Below are 24071 nucleotides of genomic sequence, written 5' to 3' on the forward strand. Positions count from 1 at the left end.
CACGCACATGCCAATTCAAGAGTAGGAATAAGTAGCATTCATGATGCAAAACTGCGTAAAAATACCAGCAATAACAGAAAAGACACCAACTGCGCCATAGGAGTAGAGCCAGATGTATGTTTTGATGTAATGATACAAATTACATTAAATTTTTAAATTCTGACCTTGGTGCCTTGATGAAAAGGAATATAAGAATTTATTTATTTAAGAGTATTAAGAGTATTTATTCCTACCAGATTCTTATTCTATAAAGGCCTGTACATGAACATTAGAGGTTAATGCAGTCAATGATTCTGCACGCCTCAAAAGCCTTGCCAGTATCACACTTGTTACCAAAAAATTAAAGGCCACTTGGCTATATAGGCTTTTATCTATTAAGGAAAAGTTTATACTAGTTATAATGAAATCTTGTGAAGTAAATGCTGCTACTCAGAAGAGAAAAAGGAAGCAAAACACAGATACTAATTAACTTGCTCAGCTTCCCAGCCAGTAACAGAGAAGGAAGCTTGACTGAGGTGATCCTGATGTTTACATTGCTCACCCCGCAGCTTTGTAAAATACCTTCCTTGCTCTAGGTTTCTTTTGAAGCAACTAGTACTGGCCCTTTAAGCTCATAGCCATACACATCATCTGCTACTTCTGGGGTACAATTTAGTTTACTTTTGAACCTATGGGGTTAAAAATGGAATCTAAGATCACATTAAATATCTTTCCCCACCTCTGCATCTCCTCTTGTGTAAGGTTCTTTCGCATTTCTCTTGATAAGTGATAAAGTCGGTGAAGCGTGGATGCATGGAAAAGAGCGTTTCCTGATTTCCAGAAGACAGTTGAAACTTTGTGATAGTAATTTGCCATCAACTGTGGTTTGGGTGGCTTCTTAGACAGTGCAAATAACCCATGGATATCCTCCACTGCTTTGAAAGCTTCCTAAAAGGAAAAAAAAAAAAAACCACACTATTTTTAGGATGTATTTTTTGCAATGTCCCCAAAAAAGGGAAAAATATACATTTACTAAAGGTTGTAAGACTATAATATATTTAATGCCCCTGAAAGCTGTGATATTCAGTTTTGCCAGCTACATGAAATGAAATACTTCTTTCTTATTAAAGAGATTATTTGGACATACAGCAAATCCATTAACTATCTGCTTGGAATTTGGTAGTTAACGATAAGTTAGTGTAATTTTTTGAAATTGGTTTCTGTCAGATTTTGAAACTACAAGGCGGGGGGGGGGGGGGGGAGGGGAAGGGGGGGGACCTAAACCAGAGTAACAAAAATTCTACTATTTTACTATTATACCAATTCTACTGTTTACAGTTTTACCACTTTTCACAAAAATATTTTTTGTGATCAAAAATGTGTAGTTTCCCTAAAAATACGTATAATCTTGGAAATGCCTTACATGTAACTACTTACATACTTAAAACGGAAACAACACAACAGAGAACATTCTCCAAATTCACAAAAGCAAAAAACAACTTTGGCTTTTTAAGGAATTTGACATTAAAAAGGCTGGAAAAGCAAAGCACTTCTGAAAAATGTGCTTTGATTGTGCCCTCACTGGCTAAACACTAACATAATTCAACCAGTGATGCGAGGGCTTTAACTTTTACCAACTGCTTCCCAGTGATCTAGTTCATGAGACTGCAAGATGGCAGATGCAAAGGTGTCATCATCAACTTCTCATTTTCACAACTCAAAATGACTTTTTACCATTAACTACCACCAGCAGAAGCTTAGTTTGAATCATAGAATCACCTAGGTTGGAAGGGACCTTTCAGATCACCTAGTCCATCCGTCAACCTAACACTGACAACAACCATCACTAAACCGTATCTCTAGGCACTACGTTTACTTTTAAATACCTCCAGGGATGGTGCTTCAACCACTTCCCTGGGCAGCCCATTCCAATGCTTAATAACCCTTTCAGTGTAAAAATTCTTCCTAATATCCCATCTGAACATCCGCTGGAGCAACTTGAGGCCACTTTCTCTTGTCCTATTGCCTGTGACTTGGGAGAAGAGACCAACCCCCACCTCGCTACAGCCTCCTTTCAGGTAGTTGTAGATAAGGTCTCCTTCTCAGCCTCCTTTGCTCCAGGCTAAGCAACCCCAGATGCCATATGAAAACAGCAATCCCAGAAACATCAGACTAAGTGTTCAATATGCACATAACACCACATTCTAGATATTAAAACTTTATTCTTTAGCTATTATCCTGTCTTTACCTTAGAGCATGTACCACGCAACATGATCTGCGTGGCAGAGATTGTGGAAAGGCTGCAGACTAGAGTGTGATTACAGGAGCCCTGCTGCGTACCTGCCACAGCTCCATGCTGATAGCACTGTCAAGCTGCACCAGCCTGGTCTCCAGGTGCATCGACTGGCTGTCGGGGTTGTTGAGGTTGATGGCTGTGCTTTGGTTATGGTGACGCTGGATCTGCCCCAAATGCATCCGCAGGTTGTCACAGAGCTTGCGGAACTCAGCTTTACGCGTATACTGCAGGCAGAACTTAAAAGCTGCAAAAATGAACAATATTAAATTAAGAATGCTCACTTATGGTGACTTCACAGTAGTTCTAAACAGGATTCAAATATGCAAATCAATACCATTAAAAAAAAATAAATGTTCATTTAGAGTGCAAAGACGTATTAAACAAGATGCAATCTGTCATGCATAAAGAATAAGTGACAATGCAGAGCACTTCCATCTTGACCTCAAAAAATGAAGATGCTCCTACATAATTAAGCTTAAGGAGCAAAAGGAGTACACTTTGACTCTCTTCAAAAATATTCTAATCGAAGCAGTGATTCTAGCTTTTATTTTGAACTATGTGCAAATAAAACTTTGTTAATGGCATGAATTCAGGTTTCGGCTTTGTAAAACAGGAAAAAAATTCTCACCATCTAAATATGGTGAAGTTAAATGAAGCTTTCAAGTGACTGGAAATGAGACAGAAAACAAATTGTCTTTGATCCCGTAGTTCTCTCAAAAATCTGGTTTTGCTTTGCACTGTCACTCTGAAAATTCTAAAGTATCTCTATCAGAAGCAGGCAAAAAGGGAAGTCTTGACACTGTAGCACAAAGACTTAAATACACTAAAGCACCTTGAACTCATCCGATGATTATCTTTCCTGATGTACTTGCACAATTTGGATCGAGAGTTAAAAATCTAACACTCTTTTTTCAAAAATTCAGAGCCCTAAGTTATAAATACAAAGGAAAACATTTTTCTGCTCATCTCTCACCCTTAAGAAAAGATTAACATGTAAGTATTCATTCTTATAAATTCAGTTTTTGCAGAATAATGCCTGAAAGAATCAGACTAGACTTTTTCCCATTACTTTCTGCATAATATTTTGCTGTTACATCTGTGTCAAAATTGATAGTGCATCATAATTTTACAGTATGCTTTTGTGTACACGAGTTTTTGAAGGTAGCTGACATACAATGCGTTAATGGAAGACACCTTTTCCACTCTGGATAACAAAGTGAAAACACAACTAATTTTCATCAGTAAGTTAGAAAAAATAAAGACAAAACACCAGTAGTTCTCATATTTTCAGTATCTCCAGGAAAAAAAAAAAAAAAAAAAGTAACTTCTTCCTTGCAGATTCTCTTACAAGATAAGATCAGTGCCCAGAAATCTCAGTAATTTTAGGGAACCTCTGTAATTTTAAGAATAGTAACTGTGTACATATATATCATTAAGAGATTAATGTATTTCCAACTCTGAAGGAATATCCAACTAGAAATAATTTTTCATGTTCTAGTTTTGCAGGATGTAATACAGAAGTCCTAGATCTCATTATACTTTGAGTTTCCATCTTTTTGACTTACCTTGCTGTGCAATATCATGGTACAGTCGTTCCACTCGAGAATTATTTCGGAGAAGATCCAAACACTGTCTATATGATTCCCACAGAAACTTAACCCAGGGTGTCAAAAGCAGTCGGTCAGTACGATCCTGGGTGTCTTCTCCACTTACAGCACTCAAAAGCACACTAGAGTTGGGGAAGGGGGGAAAAAAAAAAAAAAAAAAAAAAGTGGCTTATTCCCACAATTCTCATCCATTTTTCTTATCAAGGTCTAAGATAAGACTGGACAAATCTGAACAGCTAATTGCTGATGGACCGTCTATTGCTTATTTCCAGTTTGGTCCCTCAGATTTCTCCCTTTCCCTTTAAAGGCTGTATGTAACTTTTCTTGCTGTTAAGTTTCAAACTTTGGCCCCTGCATATATGACTGACACGTACAAGCTCCAGAGGTAAGAGATGTCAGGAGCATTCGTATCCTTCACATGAGTAAGCCAAAGGAAACTTATTCCATGATTGTCACCTCTCCTCTTCTACCAGGAAGCTGCGCACTGTACCTCTGTTTGGTTCAAATATCACTTTCTACTCAGATACTTTCCTACTTGCTGAAACTTCCTTTTTAGTCACCAGCAATGCTCCCAGAGAGTGCTCCCTTCTTGCTGACATATGACACAGAAGCAATGTGTGCCTTACGATCTGCAGACATCAAAAACCGGAATACTCATGTTAAAGTATCAAATTCTTTTAAAATTCTGACATGAAAAGGATGCTTAAAGACATCAGAAGTAAGATATGATCATCTTGCAGTTAGAGGCCATAACTGCATTCCCTCATTCACAGAAATACAAGACTGGAAAGCATTCCCGAAACACTGAGACAAATTGAGTGCTATGGCTCACGTGATCCCTTTCTGTTAAACACTTTGCCCAGCATGACAAACTTACACAGAATCATCTTCCCTAAGCCTTCATTTTTAGAATCCTCTTTGAACTATGCTTCTAATACGAAGTCTCAACTCCTCTAACTCTCTACTACACTGTTTCCGGTTCTAATTTACTTCCTTGAGCGCTACTACTACATAAGACATTAAACACGACATTTCAGCAGAGCCTTCTCCAACAGATCAAGCAGTGAATCCAGCAAAAAAAAAAAGTATGAGATGTCTAGAAATCAGGACCTAAAGAAACTGTAGTTGTTCAGATAAAGAAGTGTGACTGAAAAGACACATTTTTTAGTCCTCACATATAAAAGAGAACAAGGGAAAGAGCGGTCAGTCAATCTTTAATGTCTGTTCCTCTGTAGCAAAGCCTATTTCAGGCCCCGGCAATACCAAGAACGGCACTGCCATCCTGGAACAGCTACTGAAGACATGCCTGTAACCTTTCCATTTTTTGCAACCAATGAGTTCCCGACTTCTGCCAGAGAGACTTGCTGTTAACATGTAAATAAATCCACAGCCTTCTACTCCATGGCTTTGTGAGTTTTATTTGACTACTATAGCTCTATTCCCCACAGTCACCCACACAAGACAAAATGTCCTCTACTTTGATAATTTCTTCCAATTTTCTACCATCAGTAAATACGACTTTGACTTTTTCAGTTTCTGTGCCAAGATTTTAATTGAAAGAATTCCCACTAACTTCACTCTTGCCTCTTATCTCCTTTTGCCACCACATGTCATTAGTTTCTCACTGGGCAATGTCTTAGTCACCTTCCAAATCAACTGGAACCATCCCTTCTGCTACGGTATCAGCAGCTTTACTTTTCCCCAGGTTAGATTTCCAGCATTTCTTGAATCTAAAAAATTAAATTACTAAATAAAATTCTGACATAATCAGATGCCATCTACCCCTCAGCAAGCCTGTACTGAATTTTATTTTATTTTTTACTCCATGTACTACTTCCTTTCTTCAAAACTCATACTAAACACCTGAATGTTTTTATGATGAAGGTAACAACACATCAGCAACTCTTCAGACCGCTACTCAGCCCTACATATGGATGATGAGAAAACACAGTCTGCTCAGACCAATATCTGCAGAGCTTTAGTACCAATAATATCTGCTGATATTTTTAAAACTCTAGGATAGAAATCAGACTGTCATCCAACATGAAGAGAAAGCTGACTTTTCTGTTCACATCAGAGTAATTTCCATGCTCTAAAAACCTCTTTTATTCTAGAATCAATATTCTTACAAAAATCAGTAGTAAAGTATCACTTTAATCTTCAGACCATACCTAGGATAGCTAACCTCAACCCACCTCCTCAGAATTTTACCCCCATTTTTCTTGGAATTCTCCACTTACGGCTGAAGATCCTTTTGTTATTCTTTTGATATCTTCCGCAAGTTTTAATTTGGCTTGACTAAAGGAAATTTGAACTTATTCTCTACACTTTGTGATTTTTTTAAAGGATATGGACATATGGCCTCTGCTAAGCTCAGCTGGAATGGTTTAAAACATTTCTTCACCCCCACCTTGTCTGCCCTCTTCCAGAGATGTCACCACATACCTAGCTGTACTATAAGAGTGTACGTGAGCGTTCCCTAAATCAATAGATTCATCTGAAGAAACATGCAATCAGAGCTAACTTCCCTTTGCCTGAAGCAGATCAGGATGTTCTCCCACAAACCATTCTGACAACAGAATAGTGACTTCTTGCAGAGCTGGAGAGTGGTTTCAACTTAACCTTGCATGATTTGCTTAAGCAGGCTCTAAGAGAAGATCTATACGGAACCTAAAGCAGATATATTTACTGAACTTTTTTGCCATTCCTTCTACATTCTCATTATCCATCCAATGAATTATAACACCCTGAATTTACTTTTTATGCCCTTTCTTCTATTATCTCACCAGTTACCCAAGCAAGAATAAAGTAGCATTACCTTTTGTTTGTACACACACAATGTGGTCAGAAAGACAGAAGGTTACCACACAGAGGAATTAAATTGGACTAATATAATTAATACCATTTGTACATCAACTGATAAAGAGCAGCTTCCAACGATAAACTCTCCGATACCATTACAGATGTGGATGTGAGTAGACCCTAGAAAGCAGTGACCTAACTCCCACAACCGCTCCTACTCTGTTTTTACTATTCTTTACTACTTACTTTCTTTACTTCCCTTTACTCAAACTTAGAATTTTGTTCAATGCAAAATACCGTTCCTATTTTTTTTCCTACCTTTAGAACCTCTAGAACACCACTAGTATTCCATTTCACATCCACCATCTTTATATCTCTGTTCTCTGAATTGCCAATATCCTTCATGAAAATAAGGATACTTTGCAGTGAAGTGCTGCATTTTAAAGACAGGCCGCCTACCTTTCTGGAGTTTGAATGTTATCTAAGTCTTCTATGTCCAGTACCATCTGCTGGGATTCTTCCTTTGCTGCTTCTGTTTTTTCTTCAGCTAATTTTAAATAGGCTCGAACAACATCTTCCAAAGATTTGATGTTCACCTACACCAAAGGCAGAAAATGGGAAGATGTTTCCACCCACAATAATCAGCAAATATTTAAAGCATAAATGTTAAAAAACTAGGAACATCTAAAATACAGATTAATTCTAACTCGACAGATCAGTTACTTTTAGACCGTATCAGCTGACACACACCATGCTTGCCACAAATAAAACAAAAAAAATTCAAAAGCCATACCTGCTGGCAAATATTCTTGTACTGGTACAGTCCTTCTTTTGCCAGGTGACTCTTGCGGAGATCCACACAGAGTTCCAGGTACTTCAACATAATCGGCTCGTGGATTTTCTGCCATGTTCGGTGTTTTTTACTTTTCATAACATCATAGAGAACATCAAGGGCAGGCTGCTTTTTGCCGACCTCAAGGAATTCTGAAAGTAAAATCCAATTAGCAAAATATTTGCAAACCACAAGACACATGTTTTTATGTTTAACACTGTAAACTTTTAGAATTTAATTAACTCTAACCAACGTTCATTGATGATTTGATTTAGCTGGTCATATCAAAATGCTGGCAGATGCAACTGCAGTGGCAGTCTTTCAATGATATAACTGGCAAATGAATGCAAACCTCTCCATTAACAGGAAAATTTCAGGATGGCAGAGATGTCTCTCCATCCATCAAGGCACGACTGGGCGCTTTAAACACATTAATAAAATAAACACGTGCAGTTTTAAAGGTGGTTTAATCAAGGACAATGAACACACACCACGAGGCTTGTAGTACAGCAGCTACCAATGTCATTCAACCAGACGCAAATCATCCAGTGAATGTGACTTAAAAACTGTCCTGCCCTCAAGCCAAGAAAGAAAGAAACTTCACTCAGAAAAGTTGTTTGGAATTATTTTCTTTTAACTCTTAGTGGTCTAGAGATTCATTTTATAGAACAGCTACACTAAAAGCTGCTACAGTCCAACCGAAAGGGCAGACATTTTTTAAACCAGCCTTGCTGCTGAAACCAGTGTCCTATTTATTCATTCCCTACGCAGCTGCTGTTACTAACAGGATCTTTCAGCATTGCAGCAGCTCCCATCTGTGATACGCCACACGTCCTGCTCAGTACAAAATACAGAAAACTATCCACAAGCAAATACCAAAGCAGCACTGCCAGCTACCAACATACACACAGGCCCTCCGCTAAAGTCACTCCTAACTGCAGAAAAGCAAGACAAACATTGAGAATGGGAAGCAAACAGGTTTAAAAGATAAAGAGAGATCGAGTACAGCTAAAAGGAAATGTGTGTATTCTTCAAGGATGAGGGGTGGAGTCAGTACTTCCCTTTAAGTACCTTGGAAATCACTACATTCCTAAAGAAAAAATGGCAGAAAGGATTAAAGTAGGGGCCTGCTCAAGGTGCTCAGACATCCGACAGAGGTTCTAGTTTTGGAATCTTGGAATCAAAGGTAAACATGGCTAAAAGACATATTTTGAAAGCAGCAGTGTGTTTTTAATTTAAGGACCAAAATAGCGTGTATTCGGGGCTTAGTTTATGTAAATAATGAGCTTGCATAAGACAAACAAGTTCCTTTCTAGAAAAAAAAGTGTTACATTTAAAAATAACTAACAATATTCAGCAGTATTTTTTTTACTCACCAAGGGAATTTTAATAAAGCTATCCTCCATCCCTTAATTTACACTGTTATTCTAATTCAGTGCTGCTTTTGAGGCAATTGCTGCTCAGCTTTACAATTTTTTATTTATGAAAATAAACTTGAAAGGCATGTTTAATCTTGCAACAATGCCAGGCCATTCCAACCACAACTCTCAGTGGTCGATAACCAACTGGACAAAGCACAACATGAATTCATATTGTTTTGAAACTTTTAATTAACTCTGGTTAAGCAAGTTCTTACCAGTAAGTCAAATAATTACAGCTAATTTAACAGACACTGTAGTAAAAGAACACACAAAGTGAATCTGAAGAGTCGAATACAGCATGCATCACCATGCCTTGCAGTAGAAACTGTAAGATATTGAAACTAAGGTTTGTAACAGACAAAATGCAAAGCCTTAGCAGCTGAATAGCTGTCAGAACTACATTTTTTCTATTTTTTTCTGTTATACCACTTAAAATGCTAAAAGGTATCCAAAACAGCAACTGAACTAGCTGATACACACTGACAACTCACCTACTGCCAACCCAAAATTCCAAAGTAAGCTCGTTTTGATCTGAGAAAATGTACATCATTACAAAGGTGACAAAGATGTCATGCGTTATCCAATATCTCTAATAGAGAGCAAACCAAATATCTGCAACAGTAAAACGCGCCCAAAAGTTACATCCTTGACTACAAAGCAAGGCCAGATATTAACAATCGCTAAGGGTTGGCTTTGACCTACATCTATCATTTATAAGGAAAACCAGCCTTTCTTACATATCTATACATATTTACAATCATTCAAGCTCTTCTTATTTCCAAACATCTTCCATGCATGCTGAGGTCATTGAGAACCCGAAACATAAACTGCTCCTAAATGCTGACTTAAGCCTTCATATGAAACACAAACACTTAAACTCTGGAAACTGCACTGAAGAATCCAATCTGAAACATCAGCTTAACATTAAACTGCCTCCTGTGACATACAATCTTCCTTCAGTGCAACTTCTCACCCTTTATTATACTTGGACATGGTGAGATTTAGCCCCTGCAGTCTGCAAGACTTGACATTGCTTGTCGTGTTTTCCAATCAGTCTATCGAGACTCAGGATTGCTAACGTTTGTCTAGAGAACACTCCCTTCAGTTCCAATCCTTCTATTCACCTCTACTCCTTCAGTTCATTAGAATTTAGCAGACTTGCAGCAGTGCAAGAGATGTGAATTTAAAACCGCTCTTCAATACCAGGAAAGCAACAACAAAGTGACAGATTTAAGCAGTTTCAGGTCAATATTCCACCAGTGTATTTACTTGCTCAACAAGTAAGTACAACTTACTGTACCTAAGAATTCTGAAGTTTAATTAAAGTTTATATACTACAGTATGTTCATCTTTTCCAGTAAAAGGACTGCTAAAACACAACTTCATCTTTGGAAGCTGATTTTATCTTCCATCTTTTTATCTTTGTCTTTTATCTTTGGGGCAATGATTTTTACAGTGAATTTTAGATTAGAAATCTTGAGGACGTGCAGCACTTTATTTAACATTTTCTTGTTAAGGCACCAAGTACTTGAATTATGTATAGTCCCCAGACTACACAGCCTCTTCAGCTGTCGTTTCAAGACCCGTACATCATCTGTAATTTTTGGATGCCTTTAAGTGTCATCGGGCAATCAGCCCTATGACAATGAAGGGTCTAAATGATCTTGCTAAGTGCTTAAAATAGGATACTATAAAAAAAGTAGCCTGAAAGGAGACAGCTGATACATGTAACTAGTTTGGCTTTATATGTGGCAGGCAGTGAGAGACAGCTACAGTGCAGTCCTCCTTGGTTTCTATTCCAGGGGCAAACTTATGCATCAGCCTGGGCGACATTTAAGTAGTTTAATCATTTGCATTCTCACCAGAGTCACATGAAGGATGGGACTACTAAATACCAAGCCCACATGGAAAAACAGGGCCCAGGATCAGGCCGCGTTCGAAATCATCCCGGGGTGGGCAGGAAATCCGGGTCAGACACCTCAGACCAAGCCCCGGGGGCCAGCGGAGAGGCCTCTCCGGTCGGCCACAGCGACCGGAGCGGCCACAGCGGCGGCTTCGCCGCGGCTCCCACGGGCGCAGGGCCGCAGGCTGCGGCGCGGCCCGGGCCGCGCTGCCCTCGGCAAAACAGGCCCCCTCCGCTGCGATTTCCCCCATCGCCCAGAGCCTGGCCACGGCCTCCACCCGCGGCCAGGGGCCCCGCCGGGGAGAGGGAGGCGGAGCCGGGTCGGGCCTGCTCCCCGCCGCCGCCCGGGCCTCGCCTCCGCCATGCGGCGCGGCCGACGCCGGCAGGCCTCGGCCATTTCCTCACGGCAAGACGGCGCCGCGCCGCTCCCGGGCGGCCTCTCCTCAGCGACAGGGAGGCGCCAGCCGAGGACCCGCGCCGAGGGGCCGGCTAAGGGGCTCTCGGGGCGGGCACGGCCCGGCGCGGCCCGGGGAGGGGAGAGGACAGGAGCGGTGCACGCTGCCCGCCGCAGCAGGGGGAGCGGGAGGCGAACCGGCAGGGAGAAGGGGGGCGGCCCGCACTGACCGTTCGCCCGCTTCAGGGCGTTCTCGGGCCGCTGGAAGTACACCGGCATGATGGCGGCGGCCTCTCCTCACAGGGCGGCGGCAGCGGCGGCTCGCTCCGTGCTCCAGCCAGGCAGCCTGCGAGGCCGGAAAGGGAGGGCGGCCCCGCACCCGCGCGCGCTGACGTCGGCGGAAGCGGAAACCCCTCCCGGCGCGCGGGCGGGACGGCCGGCGGCGGCGGCACTGGGGCCGTGAGGCGATCGTGAGGCGATCGTGAGGCGATCGTGAGGCGATCGTGAGGCGATCGTGAGGCGATCGTGAGGCGATCGTGAGGCGATCGTGAGGCGATCGTGAGGCGATCGTGAGGCGATCGTGAGGCGGCCGGCGGAGGATCAGGGACTCGAGGGGTTCCATTGCAGGCAGCCGTCTCGGTTTGTCCCAGAGGCCGGTGACACCGGCCTGTCCGGGGATGGGTGCCACCAGCCCCGTGTACCCGTCAGTGCAGGGCAGACCCCGGCTGGATCAGGCCCTCAATGGTGGCCGCAGGCCTCAGAGTCGGGGAGTGGGCTTGTGGAGCTCCAGAAAACCATTGGAAAAACCTAGCCTCAAACTTTTGGATTAACTAAATAATTCAGTGCAGAAGAATATTTTGGCAAAGAAGTCACTGTGTACGCTGAGCCTTTACCTGTCACAACTTGTTCTGCCAGGTCAGAAATTGTACATCGGGGCAGTTAAGAACTTGCAGCAAGGCCCTTCTGTGTGGACTTAGTCATCATCAGCTGCAGGTTTTATCCTTAATCTTAAAAATTTGGGAAACTCAGAGGGACAGACGGACTCAGACATTTGTCTTAAGTCTTAAGCACAATAGTAAGAGCAATATTCATATGAGTGTACCTGTGACAACTATTACTGCCAGTGTGTATTTCTCGAAAGTCCTGATGTGAAAATTTCCGTTGGCACATGGAGAGACAATGGACAGAGCTGTGTGAAGGTGTGTGAATTACATACAAGTCCTAGAACAGCAGCAAGTGGATGTGTGACTAAGGGGCTATTTTGGGTGAGTGAACAGGGGAATGGCGTGTCTCCACGTAAGGCACTGAACACAAGGTGCTTTTCAGTCTGGCAGGAGGAACGCACACCTCTGCAGCTACATCACTGATGACATGGTGACTGTAGCTGTGACCCTCTGCAGACCCGGCTGTCTCACACTGGTTTCTTAAGTAGGTCTAAGCATGATTTTTCAAAAAATACATAGGTAGATGGAGAGGAAGTCTGTTTATGGAGACTAAAGACAGCCTGTTCTTGTCTTTTGAATTTCTGTTTTGGTACATTTTTTCTGTATATTTGTTTCTTCGTTTCTTTTTGCATTCTGTTGACATTAACCATCTTGCATGGCCACAACAAAGTTCCGTAACTATTACACAACCCATTTAAAAATTCACTTTTAAGGTTGGTTTGTAATCACCTTTTATTGCTAAACAGAAAAATAGTTAAAACTAAGATCAAAAAAGACATGGTCGCTGTATGGAAGCTTTAGCACCACCAGTGTATCCATGTAACACTGATCCCTTTTCACTCTAGTGCACAAGCCTCCATTCTAGAGGTAAAAAAAAAAAAAAAAAAAAGGAAAAAAAAAAGCAGCTTTCCTTCACTTGGGAGCTTCTCCATGTCCTTGTGACCTTGGTACCTCTGAGATCCAGTGGCCGGTACCGTACACAGTGTTCTCCATCAGGCCACACTATTGATTATACAGTGGTATTTTAGTACGGCCGGCATTGTGAAATGTCTCTGGCAGCCTAGATGTTCCTGTTTCAAGCCACGGTTATACATGCAGTAGAGTCTTCATTAAGCTATTTATAGTGCTGAACAAGTCCTTTTTCTTGTCTTCATAAAATTAATTTAAAAGTCTGCCGGAGGAGTGCCAGCAGCGCTGCCCAGCACCCACAGGCCGCTGTGTCGCCGGAGCCAGCGCCTCCCCTGAGGCCTCGCAGCCTTCTCAGCGGGGGGGGCATCCCTTTATTTCTGGTTTGTAGCAGATTTTGCTATTCGGGAGCACGCTCCACTTCTTTGAATCTCTCTGAAGTTCCCAAAAGCCCTCCAGGATTGAATCAGATGATTTTGTGTCAGGAGCAGCTTTTATGGTCTGACTCCTCACGTCTCTCTCTACACGGTGGCTAAGTATATTAAATGTGTGTGCTTTAACTTCATGCTTTCATGAAAATCAGATGATAGGCTACTCTTTAATGTGTTCCCCAGCCAGGCATGATCCTTGGCAGGCCTGGCCTCTCTCCCAGGACTGCATGTTTTCTTCAGCAGCTTCTGGTGCTCCTGTGGTGATCCCAGGCGTTTTGGAAGGGTCTTCTTCCCAGCCAGTGGCAGCCCTGTGCCCTTGGCGGTGTTTGCATACTGTGGCTTCCATATGTGCTATTTGGGTTCATTCAGTCTTGAAAATAAGATCTTTTAACTCTCAAATAAACATATTGATGCATAGAGTTATTCAGGAATAGCTGTTACGTCCCCGGGGAGACGTTAGAGCCCCTTAGAGGGGCTACAGGAGAGATGAGGAGGGACTCTTGTCAGGGAGTGTAGTGACAGGATGAAGGGGAAGAGTTTTAAATCCAAAAGAGCGTAGATTTAGATTAGATATTACAGAGAAATTCTTTCCCGTGAGGGTGGTGAGACCCTGGCCCAGGCTGCCCAGAGAAGCCGTGGCTGCCCCATCCCTGGAGGGGTTCAAGGCCAGGCTGGATGGGGCTTTGAGCAGCCTGGTCTGGTAGGAGGTGTCCCTGCCCAGGGCAGGGGGTTGGAACTGGATGATCCTTAAGGTCCCTTCCAACCCAAACCACTCTACAACAAAAAAACCATATTTTTACAAAAATCTTTATTCCCCTCCTAGTTACCGCCGGGCTGTGCGAGGCCGCCAGCTACAGGCCCCGCCACGCACTAAATGGCGGCGGGCTCTGAGGGGACACGGCGCGCGGGCGGGGCGGGCCGGGGCGGGGCGGTGGCGGCGGGCGGAAGGCGGCGGGGCCGGGCGGGGAAGATGGCAGAGCCCGAGGCGCAGCTGCTGCAGGCGGTGGGGCTGATCGGTGAGGGCCCTCCCGGGCCTGGGGAAGGGATGGGGCGTAGGGGGGGGACGCTGGGGGGACCAGGCCGGGGCTTGGGGCCGGGAGGAGGGGGCGGGTAGCGGCGCCCCGCTGAGCTGCGGCCGCGGGGCCTGTCCCGGCCGGGCGCTTGGCAGCCGGCCGTTGTGCCAAGGGGTGGCTCGGTCTGCCTGGTACAGACCTGAACCGGGCACGACTCGGCCGAAATGTCTTAAATTCACGTCTTCAGAGGTTTCCGTTATGAAATCAGAAATAGGAAAAGCAGGGAAAATAAGGAATAACGCTCTGGGTAATTGTAAATGGTCTGGGTGCTTGTTGATCAATACTTTGCTCATATGAATGTGTGTTCAAACTCCTAGTACTTTTTTGCCCTCGTGAAGCAGATCTAGAGTGGATATTTATTAACATTTAAAGAAATGAAACCCATAGCACAAGGGCTGCCCTACGGCTTACACCGTATTGGCAGAACTGGGTGTGTAGGCTCAGAGTAAGGTGGAATTTTAATCTGAATCCAGGAAACAAACCTGATTAACCCATCGATTTACTTCCTTGCTGCTGTTTGGCATTCTCACAGTGAACATCTTTCCACCATAGAAAAAGACACCAACGGAGATGCTTTGTGGGTTTGGTGTTATCCATCCGTAACAGCTGAACTGAGGAGTCTATTGCTGCGAAAATGCTGCCTTACAGATGAAAATAAACTGCTTCACACGTTTGTCTTTGGCCAGTATAAAAGGTCGTGGTTCTACATCACAACTGTGGAAGTTCAAGATTCTCCAGCCTTGAAAAAGGTAGGACTCGTTCCGTTCTGTTTTGGTAGAACGTAGGGAAGGCTTCTGCAGAGCTTCCTCTGGCAGCTTAAGCGGTGTTTTCCTATTGCATGCTGAGAGAAGGGGAAGGGGTTTGAGGTTTTGTGTACTCACAAATGCAGCTCTTGCCCACGTTTACTAGTCCACGTGTTCAGGTTTTCACCAAGATGTGTATTGGATGGAGGTGCAGGGAGACCGAGATACTCATTGCACAATTTAGGTTCTTTGTATTAAAATAAAGATGCTATTTCACACCATTATTTCTAGTCTGCACTTCAAATTCAGCAATTACAGAATCACAATTTGTCTCTCCCTCTTTTTTTTTTGTCAAAAAAGCACTTTAAAGGGTCTTTCATAATGTCCAAAGTCTTGTTCATATCCAACTTGATGCTTTTTTTTTCCTAAAGGGTTGAGTGATATCGGTACTTTCCTTTTCTGCTGCATTGATAACTGCAATACTGCAAATATGCTTGAATCTTCTATATTTTCCCTGTTGTGAAGATCATTAAATTGTCTGTTAAGTTTATTCAGTTTTCATATATCATGCTATATTTTTAAGTAGAAAGATAATGTCATAACTTTGCATTTGCACAGCACAATGTTGCCTGCCTTTCCTCGCTTACATCTCCTATGAAACTTGAAGGTGTAAATAAATAAAAATAATGTGTCCCAGTGCTGTCTCCAACGGTGGCAGTGGGAGATGCTATTTAAGGAAGACACATGAGCCTGGTCACTGCAGACTTTTGGCGTCATACTGTCCCAGCCCACAGTCATTCGATTAAGGAAGTTAAAGAGGATTTCTGTTTGTGGGCTTGCTATCTGTGCAATTTTTTTCCAGCCTCTTTAAAAGTATGTTGATGCTGTCTGCCTCCACAGGCTCCTTTGGCAACAAATTCTGAAAGTTTCCTACCTGCTGTGAGGAAAAAAAGATGTCTTTCTCTCTTTTAAAATAATCTCATGAGATTAAAGGAAAGCAATTCCTATAGAGTAGGTTAAGCAAAAGACAGTAGGTGATAGATCTGGCTCAGTGGAAATGAGTCACATCAGAAATCCGTTAACCAGACCTTTTCTGCAGTTAATAACTTGGATCTGCTGCTACCACGCATTGTTTTCTTAATTGAAACACCTTGTGAGAGGACTGCAGTAAATTCAATAATGTGAAAAAGACTGTTCATTTGGAGTCATTAAATAAACTCTGTATTTTTCTGTGTGTGTGTCTTACCCAGGTGACCCACTTCTCCATTGTTCTGACGGCCAAAGACTTCAACCCAGAGAAATATGCAGCCTTCACTAGGATACTGTGTAGGTCTGTGAAAAAGCTGTTTTGAGGCGCTGCTGTGTGTGTGTTTAGATCTTGCCAAGGCAGAAGATTAAATTTCATTGTGTTGTGTTTGCGTTTGATCTAACAATCTGCTGGAAACTCAGTCCTACGAACTGTGAATCAGGTGATATAAATTCTTGATTTGAATTTATCTTGAGTTCATGCAGTAAGTGTAGGGTGAGTGTCAGATGCCCAGAAGGTTTTAATGTGTCTTCTTCAGACACACACCACCACCCACCCACGCACTCATTTTCTCTGAGAACATATTTCTGAAAAGTATAAACATTTAGGAGGACATCAGTGCTGTGTAGTCAAAGGTCACCATGTGTATGGTGGACACCTTGCATCCCTCCACAACATCTCTACTACACGAGCTTCCTGCAGCTTCTCTGAACGAGGCACAGCGCCCACAGACATTTTTGCTTTTCCTTTAGGAAAATGAGAGCCTTCTGCCTCCTTCCAACCAGCCTACCATCTTCTCCTTCCTTGTCCCATTTGCTCGCTTTCCTCCATATCCCCATTCTCATGATCTCCCTCTACATCTGTCTTTGCTTTTCCTTCCATTCTCAAATTAGTTGGGACCTGATTCTTGATACCAAGAGGGTTCCCTGAGATTTTGCAGCTAATTGGATGCAGTTGTGAGGTTATTGTATCACAGACCAGTTCTGCAGGGGATTGAAAAACTGAGATTGTTCTTTTTCACTGATACATAAAATATTTAGATTCACTGTGGATTACATTGATGCTGATGTATCAGCTAATACTTCTTTTCAAATCCAGAGTGGATACCTCTAAACATGGTAATTGGGTTTCAAATGTGACATAGCTTTGTGCTATAGCTGATATGGAAAACGGAGAGTTGAGAGCTTCAGCACTGTTCCTGAAGTACCTTAACTCATAAAATAGGTTATGGTGCCTTTCTGCTGTCTGGAAGACAGCTGAAAGTGCATGGGTTTTGTTGCTGTGTGGTTGGTGTTTTTTGTTTTTTTTTAATGATTATCAAGGACATATGTTTATAGTTTTCTTTAATCATTAGCAAAGAGTATAGAAGAGAGTCTTGGATAAAAAATGAAAAGCTAACTAGTCACCTGGCCTGCATGTAATAACAGGAGCTACTGCAGTAGTTGCTTTTTCTTAAAGCAGGTACCTTTCAACTCTGCAGAGTCCTTAGTCTGGACACCTGCTTACATCTTCGTGCTACGTTTCTATGTTGTTAATGTTGGTTCTTCCATAAAAATGGAAACTCAAGTAAAAATACAAGGTAGTTTTGTTTTTTTTTTTTTTATCCTAAAAGACATGTTTTTATGTACATGTTGAAAGACTTCTTGTTTAGTATTTAAAACCTCAACCAGGTGTCCAAAATAAGAATTCCTGCCAATAGTACTACTATTTGGGATACTGTGCTTAATTATTTTTTTTCCATATGCCTGCTGGTACAGGTTGCAGTCAAAATACCAGACTCTTCTTCTTTTCACACAGAATCTACTTGAAGCATGGAAGTCCAGTTAAAATGATGGAGAGTTACATTGCAGTCCTTACAAAGGGCATCTGCCAAAGCGAAGAGAACGGATCTTTCCTCAGCAAGGATTTTGATGCCCGGAAGGCTTATCTTGCTGGTTCCATCAAAGGTTAATTAATACCAGAAGTCTCTATTCTGATTTCTTCTGTACAATATAAAATAGAATCCGGTTTTCATACGTTCTTCAAGTAAATAGTGCTAGCAGTATTATCTGTGTTGTTACTATTAAGCTTCTTCAAAAAATAAATCATAATAACAGCATGTATATTTTCTATAAAATATTTTTCCCCTCTTTTCTAGATATAGTATCCCAGTTTGGAATGGAAACAGTTATCCTATATACAGCACTGATGTTAAAGAAGAGAATTGTAGTGTACCATCCCAGAATAGAAGCTATCCAGGAGTTTACCAGGTACTTTGTCAATCCCTACCTTCCTGCCCACCAAAGTCCAACAAATTTTGAACCTTCATTGAGAGAAATGCCCATAATTAGGGGGGAAAAAAAAATAATCTTAAACCTGTTTGGTGAAATCCTGCTAAATCCCTCTTAAGGCTTTAGCCACACGTTACATCAACTCAGAGAAATTTAACTGTAGAATGAGTGGTAAACTCTGCTTGTACTTAGAGCAGAAATGTCTGTAGTTCATGTGTATACATGCCAAATGAGACCTCGTCGTTACTAGTTTTTTTTTCTTATGACATGCATTTCATACTGCGAAACTTTAATTAATACAGGTAAAAATCTACCGTGTGTCAAATACCAGTCTCATTTCCCTAGGACTTTGCCTGCTTTAGTGTGGCATCGACAAGACTGGTCAATTCTTCATTCGTATGTACATCTAAATGAGGAGGAAGTGGAAGCCTTAAAAGCCTGCACAGGTAGTGATAATTTATTAATCAAAAATATAAAGAAAGTTTAATTTCAGTTTCTATTGCTGCAAGGTCTTGCACCAGTGCTCTTTGGGAGAAAATAATGGTTACTTTGCTACGAATGCTGTTGTTAAAAGTTAAACAGCATCATTTTCTTTAGAAAAGGAAACTACTGTGTCAGAAGATAACTGCTTTATCTGGTGTTTCTGGGTGCATTCGCATCAGTCTCCCCCTAATTGCAGATGCAAAGCAGCTTTGAGACTTTTTTGATATTATGATCAGAGGGACTGAAAGTTTACTCTTGTACAGAAGCAGCTCATTTTACATAAGCCACTTTTTTTTTCCCCGACTTCTACCCTTGGCTAGTAACTGAATTTTTAGGAATTTTTTTTTTTTTTTCAGTTCCTAACTCTGAAGTTTCAAATTTTTATTCTGCCTGCTGCCAGTGAAGCCTCTGGCTCCTAATGACAGGTAGACTTTCTCAGCCGTGTAGGAGTCTGATCTGTGTGACGCATCGCTGTGTGTGCCTCGTACTTAACACAGGATCCAGGAAGAGGCCCTTGGTGTATGCAGAGGTTAATGTGACGCATGGAGAGGCTTCTCTGTATGGAATGATGAGCAAGGAGACTACTCGTCCTCAGTATTTCTGCCACATCACCAACACAGCTTGTTGCGGTTCACTAAACATCTTCCACAGAGAAAAGCTGCTCTTAAGTTTGCTCACCTGGTGTGCTATAAATAATAAAATCTGCTGGTTTTATTCCTCCTTTGCAGTCTGATACTAACTTAGACAGTGACAAGGGGCTCCTGAGTGGAGATTCTTTTAAAGAGGAAGTTCAGTGCTTTTTCATTTGCAAATGAATAATTTTAGTAGCAAGGTAGAGAGTTTAAAATTTCAAATTCATAACCTGTTTGTATCACACATTCTGTTAGGGATTCATCCATGATCAAGGAAATTCTAGAAGCTGCTTTTTAAGCTCATCAGAAGTGAAACATTCTGCTGGACACACTCATCTAATGACATAATGTCAAGAGAGCAATCTCTTGGATCCAATGAGTATAGTCAAATACACTTAGGACAGACTTTAGGACCGTGATTTTCTACAATATCTTGGTTTGGTTTCATTTATGAAGATCCTAATCTTGCCAACATTCTGCTCTCTAGGTTACATTGCTGGATTTACAGATTCTGAAGTGAGCAGCAGACCAGACCTCTACGACGTGTATGTGAACTTGGCAGACAGCGAGATCACTATTTCCCCTGTAGTAAAAGGTTGGTTGCTTTTTATATTTTGGGTTTTGAGACCGTGTATTTGAGAGTTGATAGTAATTGCTGAAACCTTGCTGTAGGTCAAGTAATGTAATCTTGATCCTTCTTCCATCCAGGTTTCAGGATTTCACACGGCAGTTATGAAGAAGACTCCTTGTTTTGGGTTGTTATTTATATACACTTCTAGATAGCACAGAAATGGTCATTTTATGTGAATGTGTGCTTTTTCTTTTTTTTTTCTCTTACTCAGAGGCAATGACAATGGGAAAACTTCACAAAGAAGTTGGACAACTAATTGTTCAATCTGCAGAAGATCCAGATAAATCAGACAGCCAAGTCATTAAGGTTAATATTTTATTTTTAAATCTAGTCGAATGGCTTCTATTGCTAAATCTTAGTGGAAGGGGGGGAGTAGGAGGAAGATTATCCCTGAGAACCAGTCAGTCTCTCTACCCTCTGCCTCTTTACAAATGAGCATTTTTATTCTTCGTACAGGTTTTTAAGGATGACATACTTGATTTATATTATTTCAGGGGTAACCACATTGCTGAAGAAACTTCAAAAATTGTATTGATTATAAGGCTTCCAGTAAAATTAGTTTCCCAGTTTTATTCTACACAGCATGTATTTTGCTAAATACCTTCTCAATAATGTTGTCAGTACCTTAAAAAAAAAACTACCAAGGAATGGCTTCTCAGTTGTAAAGCCTGTTTTTTATGATGGGTTTTTTCACTTCCTCCCCTGTCTAATAAACCATTAGACGTTTCACAAGTGAGGGTTTTAGTGAAAAGAGCTCAGTGAGGCCAGAGAAAGGAGCCTGTGGAGTGGCTTTATTCAACATTGCACAAGAGCAGGCTGAAGAGCTGTTGCAAGTTTGCCTTAAAATGGGGTCTTTATTTAAAATGAACAATTTATTTATAATTTTCTTTTTGTTCTGTATTGAGTTTAATTTTTTTTTTGTAACTGCATGTTAAAATATTATAATACCTAATGCTATATTCACAGTTGTTTGTTTTTCTGTTCTTCAAGGATATTTCTCTGAAGACAAAAGAAATCTTAGCTACTTTAGCCTCGCTGACTGAAGTTTCCGACGGCAATGAAAAACCAACCCTTAACTCTGAAGCCCTGAAACAAAAGCGGTTTCCACCAGCTACAGAAAACTTCCTTTTTCATTTAGCAGCTGCTGAACAAATGCTCAAAATCTGATTTTGATGCACTGCAGTGTTACGGACCAATTCAAAAATACTGTCTTTGCCATACAGCTAGGAATACCTGATATTTTATATGGAAAAATTAAAAGATTTAAGAGTGAATGTCAGATTTACCGTGATATAATGCAGAATATCAGAGCTTGACCTGGAACATATGGAGGTAATCTTTGGGAACCTTCCTGGTGTCCTTATCTTCCCCAACTATAACTTTGTATACGTGGCTCCCGAATTTCCTATCGCAACGTGGGTGCATATACAGGTAGCGTGGGCCCGTGTGTCCAGGCTGTGCCAGACATTATGGTGATGGCCGTTTGTCCTGCAGGTTCCAGGTGTCGGCCAGCTCTGTTCTTCTTCTGACTTGTCTTCCTGGGGTCTGGAACGCGGGCTGCAGCACCCGGGCTGTAAAACCAGCGGGGTTTGGATGTGCCAGTCTCTGCACGGGGCTGCACTGAGCACGCTGTGGGTCTGAGCACTCGTTCTGGGCTTCCAGGTGTCTCAGCCACTCGGATACCTGGAAACCCCAAATAAATGGACAAGTTCTCTTCTTTCTACTTGAAAGTGTCTAGGTGTTAAAAAGGATGACTGGGAAAATCTGACGTGGTAGCCTTACTATATAAAGGAAGAGGTATTTTAAAGCTCAAGTGGGAGTTGAGCACCTCTTTTGGACTCTTGCCTTAGAGGTTTTCCTCCTTTCACTCCGTCCCATGCCTCTGATGGAGGGAAAAGAGGACAGGATTGCTGTAGTTAAAATGGGGCTTCCTAGAGGGGTCACAGACAAGTGCTGCTTTACAGCTGGAGTCTTTTAAGAAGTTGTTGGGGTTCCCTGCTGACCTGGCCATTCATTCCTCGTCCATTTGATAGAAAATCAGATGAGTTATAGCCTAGTGGAGCAGAAATGTTCAGGTGGGCAGGAACCACAGGTAGAGCACCAACCGCTTCAACTGCCTGAGCTGTAACACAGATACTATCTGATGGTGCTCTGTGTGAACTACATGGAGATGGAGGCTTTGGAAGTAGTAGTAAAAAAAACTAGGAAATAGTTTAGAGAAAATGCAAATTTGCCTACTTGTTTGGTTGCATAGCCATAACTCAAGAGATTTTTTTTTTTATTATTTTTTTTTACATTGAGCAACCTGAAACTAACTGCTTTATAGTCTTCTGAGAAGAACTTAGAGTCTTTGTAGGGAAATACTCTGAGCCAAACAAGCTGTTTTTTCTTCAGAAACGTCCACGGCAAATCAGGCAATTCTGCAGCAGCACTTTGATATAAGAAAAAAAATAACCTTTTTCCTGGCCTTTGTACAGGTAGGCTGTAGCATGTGGTTTTACATAGAGATTTTATACTTATGATTACAACTTTAGTAGCCAATATTTATACTGTTAAATAATTGGATGTTTGCTATTCTGAGACAGATAGAGCTCATGAATAACTGTGTGCAAGCAATATTGGTTGGAAAAAGGCTTGTCCTGTTGCTATGTATCATACGTTAAGGAAATCTATTTTCAAATGTGGATAAGGAGTGTGGTATCTATGTATAAAATGGGTAGTTATTACAGTCAGTAAATGAAAGTGCTTCAGAATAATCCCCTATTTTCAGGGGTGTAAAATTCTACTTAAACACTTACTCTGCAGTTTAAATTCTGAACACAGAATTTCAGGCTTTCTTTTTTTTTTTTTAACTTGGAGGAAATACTGCAGTTGCCTTTGTTTACCTCTAAGTGCTCTGCAGCTTTTTTTTTTGTTCCCCATTTGCCTGTTAATGTTTTTTCTTATATGGTTCTTTAGTCTTGCTGCTTCTGGTTTGGGACTCAACAGTCGGAATAGCACAAGTGAAAAATTATGCTGAAAATTCCATTCGGGACCTACTTTAAAGTCCACTGAAGCAAAAGTCTTTCACCAAGAAGAACCTGAAGGTGCTCTGTCAGCTCTCTTAACGCCACGGTATAACTGTGAAGAAATGCACGTAGTTTCTTATTAACAAAAAGCCTTAAGGTGTGTCACTAAGGTAGGGAGGGTGTTGGGGACAAGCACAAAGAGCAGAGAAGCTCAGTTACAGACTGACTATCGAACGCTTGCTTTGCTTTCTCTTTTGGAAATGCTCAAGTTGAAAATCTTGGTGTTGTGTTAGGTCTTGTACCCTGACGTTTGTGCGAAGCAAATGAAATGTAATTTTGCACTTAAGGAACTGGACTCCTAGCACGCTTGTGTCTATTAAAAAAAAAAAAAAAATCCTGAACAGTCTGCCCTTTAATTTATGTAAATGTATTCTTGAATAGTTGTGACCGCTGAGTCACGGGCCTTGGCTCTCAGTTTTGCAATACTGACATTAAGCTACAGTTGATGTTTAGGTCAGAAACCTACTGCCCAGTCAAACAGCTTTGTGTCATCTGTGCCGATTTGTCAGTGCTGAGAAAGATGCATTGGCCTCCCTCAGCTTCAGGACGTTCTAAAGATTGTCCTAATGATCCTGCATTTTCTTAATGACTTGCTGCTGTTTCCTCTCAAAAAAAAAAAAAGGTTTAGA

The 24071-nt window shown here is 41.6% G+C and overlaps 2 protein-coding genes across 3 annotated transcripts in view; one reads left to right on the top strand and one right to left on the bottom strand.

Moving 5' to 3' along the window:
• EIF3A (eukaryotic translation initiation factor 3 subunit A) overlaps positions 1-11639 on the bottom strand; it is a 35447-nt gene extending 23808 nt beyond the window's left edge. The window contains exons 1-6 of the mRNA XM_074158857.1: positions 11465-11639; positions 7478-7668; positions 7144-7280; positions 3841-4004; positions 2320-2519; positions 719-927 (exon numbers count right to left, since the gene is read on the bottom strand). Coding sequence (XP_074014958.1) covers positions 719-927; positions 2320-2519; positions 3841-4004; positions 7144-7280; positions 7478-7668; positions 11465-11513 — 950 coding nt within the window. The 5' untranslated portion in view covers positions 11514-11639. The remainder of the gene's footprint in view (positions 1-718; positions 928-2319; positions 2520-3840; positions 4005-7143; positions 7281-7477; positions 7669-11464) is intronic.
• A 2802-nt stretch (positions 11640-14441) lies between these two features.
• DENND10 (DENN domain containing 10) lies at positions 14442-23760 on the top strand. 2 transcript variants are annotated; one of them, XM_074158972.1, is made up of 9 exons: positions 14442-14531; positions 15141-15337; positions 16582-16661; positions 18156-18304; positions 18496-18607; positions 18974-19074; positions 20231-20338; positions 20586-20680; positions 21365-23760. In XM_074158972.1, the coding sequence occupies exons 1-9, from the start codon at positions 14486-14488 to the stop codon at positions 21539-21541; spliced, it is 1065 nt and encodes a 354-aa protein (XP_074015073.1). In that variant the 5' UTR covers positions 14442-14485; the 3' UTR covers positions 21542-23760. The 2 variants fall into 2 exon arrangements, with proteins under 2 accessions (XP_074015073.1, XP_074015074.1); XM_074158973.1 differs by lacking the exons at positions 14442-14531; positions 15141-15337; positions 18156-18304 and having other exon boundaries at positions 16634-16661.
• Positions 23761-24071: the final 311 nt, after the last annotated feature.

Source organism: Numenius arquata, chromosome 15 (genome assembly GCF_964106895.1).
Source record: "Numenius arquata chromosome 15, bNumArq3.hap1.1, whole genome shotgun sequence".
Taxonomy (NCBI): Eukaryota; Metazoa; Chordata; class Aves; order Charadriiformes; family Scolopacidae; genus Numenius; species Numenius arquata.

Excerpts from the sequence above, each read along its gene's own strand:
- DENND10 (XM_074158972.1), top strand. The coding sequence starts at position 14,486 with ATGGCAGAGCCCGAGGCGCAGCTGCTGCAGGCGGTGGGGCTGATCG. Across the intron at positions 14,532-15,140 it reads GCAGGCGGTGGGGCTGATCG|AAAAAGACACCAACGGAGAT; the intron begins GTGAGGGCCCTC and ends TTTCCACCATAG. Across the intron at positions 19,075-20,230 it reads AGCCTTAAAAGCCTGCACAG|GTTACATTGCTGGATTTACA; the intron begins GTAGTGATAATT and ends TCTGCTCTCTAG.